Source organism: Euwallacea similis, chromosome 24 (genome assembly GCF_039881205.1).
Source record: "Euwallacea similis isolate ESF13 chromosome 24, ESF131.1, whole genome shotgun sequence".
NCBI classification, from domain to species: domain Eukaryota; kingdom Metazoa; phylum Arthropoda; class Insecta; order Coleoptera; family Curculionidae; genus Euwallacea; species Euwallacea similis.
Genome location: NC_089632.1, coordinates 2,308,849 through 2,313,938, shown reverse-complemented (window position 1 = coordinate 2,313,938; position 5,090 = coordinate 2,308,849). Strand labels below are relative to the sequence as shown.

The following is a 5,090-nucleotide window of genomic DNA, read 5'->3' as shown; positions in this document are numbered from 1 at the left end:
TGGACTCTACGTTTCTTTTTATGTGTTTGCTCGATTTTAATGTTTCAGATTTTACACTGTTTTTATTGCTCATTGAGGCACAAAGCATATTTATGTCGTTCTTTGAAATTTATGGGGAAATATATCGAGACGGAAAGGGAAATCCTTAAATAATCAACATAGCTATGATTAGCTTGTCTTCGTGAGAGGATAGTTTATTGAATTTGTAGCGCGATTTGGCTCAATTCTACATGGGATTTTCCATAAGATAATCGAAGGTGCAGGGGACCAAAAAACCATAACACGTCAGCATCCGACAACTTATAAATCCCCACCCCTAACATGGGAACATGAGAATTGAACTTGAGAATAGATATATTCTTTAGTGGTGTCCTAACAAAAATGTGTTTTATCCAAGTCGTCCGTTCACACATTCTAAAACACATAAAAAGAAAAATATAAATTAATCTTTCAACACGATATTAAATCAAATTAAATGTGATGGTACTCAGATATTCATCAACATCATAATAAGCGTTTCTCATTAGTCATTTTTTTAATTCTCAAGGTAAGTACCTGGAAGGTAGTATCCTCGCCGATTGTAGTTGTAGAATAGAGGTCTAAAGTAATTAGTGGCGTTTTTTCGTTAGTCTAAGATATTCACCTCTAATACGAAGGTAGTCTCAGAAGTATCCGATCTAATATATAGATAGCGACTTTTTTGTTAATAGTTTGCCCATATTTCACAGACCTAACTTTAAAAAGCTTATGTCTCAAGTTTGAGGGTGCTACGTTGATTTATGTTTGTTTTGGGGCCGTTTTTAGTAAACGCTTTTAGATTTTTTGATCATGGAAAAAATTGATCATCGATACGTGATTCAATACTTTCATTTGAAAGATCTTAGTCCACTCAACATCAAAGCGGAACTAGATTCTACTCTGTGGGAATCTGGTCCTTCGTTAACAACTTTAAAATATTGGGTGACATAATTTAAACGTGGTCGTACGAGCTGTCAAGACGAACTCCGCAGTGGTCGACTCAATGAGGTAACCACTTCAGAAATTGTGGTGAAAATCTACAAAACTGTGCTAGAAGACCGTCGGCTAAAATTGCGCAAGTTAGTAGACATGATAAGCATTTCAAAAAGTACTGTACATCATATTTCGACTGAATAATTGGATATAAGAAAGCTGTGCGCAAGATGGGTACGCGATTACTCACAGTTGAACAAAAAAGAAGTGTTTGGCAAAGTTTCGCAGCAATAAAACCGAGTTTTTCGCCGATTCATAACCAAGGATTAAATACATGTCCATCATTTTACACCTGAGACGAAAGAACAGTCAAAACAATGGACTCAAAGCGGAGAATCAGCTTCAAAAGAGGAGAAAACCATTCTATCTGCAGGCAAAGCGATGGCGTCAGTTTTGTGGGATGCATGTGGTATCATTTTTATTTTTCAACTATACATCTTCCTAAAGGAAAGACAATAAACAGAGAATATTATATAAATTTATTGCAGTGTTTGAGCAAAGAAATTTGGAAAAAGCGACCGCATTTGACGAAAAAGAAAGTTTTGTTTTATCAAGACAACGCACCAATCCACATTTCCATCATTGCGATGGCCAAAATCAATCAACTTGATTTCGAACTTTTCCTTCGCCCACCCTATTCGCAAGATTTAGCCTCCTCAGATTATTTTCTATTTTCAAACTTGAAAAAATGGCTCGGTGGAAAGAGATTTGCCAATAATGAAGAGGTGGAGTCGGAGGTTGATGCCTATTTTGAAACATTCAAGGCTTTTTACTATAAACAGGGTATAGAAGCCATAAAACATGGCTTTTATATCCATGGAAAAAATGTGTCAATCTCAAAGGAGACTATGTTAAGAAATAATGTAATATTTTCCTTTTTTTTTCTTTACGTGTTAGGTCCTGCAATTCTAGGACTATCCTCGTATCATTCACTCTTCGACACGGGTAAAACCTCGATTTGTCTTATATATTTCGTAATTTTTGCGAATATGATGTAGACTCCAAAACATACATATATGTAAATATGAGAATGTCAATATGGTCTCTAGACATTATTCCTGTATTTTAGTCCTAATATCACTCTTAACAGTCCAAAAATTATTTTAATGTGTTAATTACGTCCTGAAGGCAAAAAAAAAACTATATATACAATGTGGCAAGAATAGGGAGTAATATGCAAAATTTAAAGTCATCAAATTTACTAAGAATTCTTTTCAGGGGTAATAAAAATTTAAGAAATAAAAAAGAAACAATTTAAGTCATAAAAACTGGATATAGATAAACTCCTCGGAATTTAATATGTTCAATGATAGCTGGCGAATCGGCTTTGCACTTACTAAAAATAATATTTTTGGTTTTTTTTTCATTTAGAGACAAACTGTTTGATAGAAACCAAACTAATGCCTCAGGCTGTACATTTAGCACCTGAAGCGATAGGTCTTTCAACGTTTTTCCCCTCTTATGAGAGCCGTCGTCGTCAATCAGTAAGGTATCGATATCTGGAACCCACACTTCAATTTCATTAATAAAGATCAAACCTTCAATCATCAAGAGCAAGAACCGTGCGAAATTCCATGTCGAATATCCATAATCGCTCCAAAGTTACCAGTAATTGCGGTAAATTGCTGCGTATATTCTAAATAAGAATGCAAGAATGTAAAAGCTTGCAACTATTTTCAGAAAAATGATAAAACCGAAGGTTAGAAACTAAATTAGAATGAGACACACAGTCAAAAGCTCTTTGCAAATCGCATAATGTAACATTAAGGTAACGTCCATCTTCAATTCCCTCGATAATGTTACTGCATACAAATGAAACAGCCTCACTTGTATTCAAACCCTTACGGAATCCAAATGGTTTATTATAAAATAAATTATGTTTTTCAAAAAAGATGCTTATGTGCTTTAGCAGTACATACTTATAGACCTTTTACAAAACAGGTAGAATGACTATAGGTGTATAAATTTTTCTATTATCCCTATCACCGTCCTTATCAATTGGAACTACCCTTGCTATATATGAACAGTGTAGAAATACGTCGTTTTCAATCCATTTGTTCACAAATTTTGTCAGCGGTATGAGTGAAATATCCTTTCCACGTTTAATTAGATCGACTCGCATATCGTAATGATCAATGAAAGATATATTTTTCAAGTTATTAAAAATATGCGAATTTCTTTATTTTTTACCTCCTTAAAATCGAATTGTGGAAGATTTGAAGGAGTCCTGTGCTGAAGAAATGTATGAAAACGAATATTAATTGGAGGAAGTTCATCCACAATTTATCAGGAATCTCGTCAATAAGCTCACTTAAATCAATATACTTTAGCGAACTACAGTATCATTTATAATATCTTAGTGAACTAAAGGATTTCTTTTATTCTACAAAATAACATCCTCAGATATTTACGTGCTTTTGCTTAGGCAAATGTATCCCATGCATGGGCAATAGTACCTACCTAAAAAGCATATGATTCATTCTCTTAATTCAATTACTAATTTAATGGATTTGTCATTTGAATCCATTCATTCAGTGTTAATAAATTTTGAAAAAGTATTGTTTCCCACTTTCAGTGTAGATCCGAAAGGATATTCTATTGATGGAGGTTATTCCGGTCATACTTTATGAGCGGAAGGAAGTGAACCCCAAAAAATGGATGGAAAGATTTGCAGTCAAGAAATATTCGCTCCCTAGAAAATAGTTATTCAGAAGATTTTCCGTAATAAAATTGGAAAAAAGTTCCTCTTTCAAAAGGTTTTTTTCTATCTAAAATTTTAAAGAGCTCTTTATAATTTATTAGTTTAATTCAATCTTTAAGCAAAGCCAGGACTTTTACAGAGTGGGGCTTAGAAATGTCATATACTTATCTACACCAAAAAACTCAATTTTGATACATCCAAACTATATTTACTTATAAGGAAGGTAATGCATTTTAATTTTTCTTTTTTTTGGAAATACAAATATCGCGAAACCTTGTTTTTAGAACTGTTTTGAGGTCAAGAATAGAATACCGTGAAGCGATCAACATCAATAAGGTCAATTTTGCTTGAAAATTTTGTAGACTCTTACAAAAACATATGTCTTTTCCTCTCCAGATAGAGAAGGTACATCTTAAACCCTCTAATGAAAATTTGAGATGTTCGGCAATAATAACAATGCCTGACCCTTCGGATTTTCTCTGTCTTCTCTTAAGATTATTTTAATTAATTTGTTTATTGTTTTTAGCTTTAGTTCTAATGATGTTTGAATATTGAAGAATACCATAAAAATGTTGCGATTAAAAGTTACTGAAGCTCCGTTTTGTTTCATCCTTAAGCCGGATGATAAATTCTCTTTAGATAGGGAATAGGATTATAAAACTTCTCATGATTTGAGCTCTTCCCCATTCTCTCCTTCCAATTGTTTCTGGTTAGATACTTTTCCTTTTTCCATCATGGTATATCTCCCTTGATTTAACAAGAGTAACACTATAATAATATCTCCTGGTAAATAGGGTAAAATGAAACCTGGCCTTTGAACAAAGAAAAACATGCTTTCCACGTCAGAATTAATAAACAGAATAAATCCATTAGCTCTGCTTACTTGGCAGATTTTCTTGCTGTTTTAAGGCAAACTCTAATACACTGCGATCCTGGTAATAGAACTTAACTTTTCAACGCAATCCCCTAGAGTGAAATTAACTAAGTTTAGCCGATCGAAAGTTTTCATTGGAGTTGGCAGAAAAAAATTCACTCTTTATGTATAATAACTGGGTTACTTTCAATGGAGAACTTCATTGATTTAATGAATTGTGAAACTTAGGTGTTCGTTATTCGTACGAAAAGCTCTTAGCGGCACAATTGAAACATCCCATTGATGAACACGAAGTGTAAGTTATCGGTGAACGAAAATGTTTCTAAATTCAGCAGGCAATTTGAGTCTCATAAGTAGTCAAAGGCGTTTCACTAAGAAGTTATTACACAACAAAATTTTCATTTAATATCTCAAAAATATGAAGGGTTTGCATAAAACTCGAAGGAACTTTAAATTTAAATACCCTGTATACGTGATATGTAAGGACAATGAAAGCCTCTATCT

General features: G+C 33.3%; 1 protein-coding gene across 1 annotated transcript; it reads right to left on the bottom strand.

The window, feature by feature from the left end:
* Positions 1 to 2,558: 2,558 nt before the first annotated feature.
* Positions 2,559 to 3,133, bottom strand: LOC136416750 (uncharacterized). The gene is made up of 3 exons (XM_066402084.1): positions 2,963 to 3,133; positions 2,738 to 2,914; positions 2,559 to 2,681 (listed from the first exon to the last, which is right to left on the bottom strand). Exons 1-3 carry the CDS (start codon positions 3,131 to 3,133, stop codon positions 2,559 to 2,561), a joined length of 471 nt encoding a protein of 156 aa, XP_066258181.1.
* Between the last annotated feature and the right edge of the window lie 1,957 nt (positions 3,134 to 5,090).

What these genes read in the sequence shown, in the direction of transcription:
- LOC136416750 (XM_066402084.1), bottom strand. Translation starts at nt 3,133, where the DNA reads ATGCGAGTCGATCTAATTAAACGTGGAAAGGATATTTCACTCATACCG. An exon ending in GAAAAATTTATACACCTATA is followed by an intron (nt 2,915 to 2,962) that starts GTCATTCTACCT and finishes GTACTGCTAAAG; the next exon opens with CACATAAGCATCTTTTTTGA. An exon ending in TGCAAAGAGCTTTTGACTGT is followed by an intron (nt 2,682 to 2,737) that starts GTGTCTCATTCT and finishes TTCTGAAAATAG; the next exon opens with TTGCAAGCTTTTACATTCTT.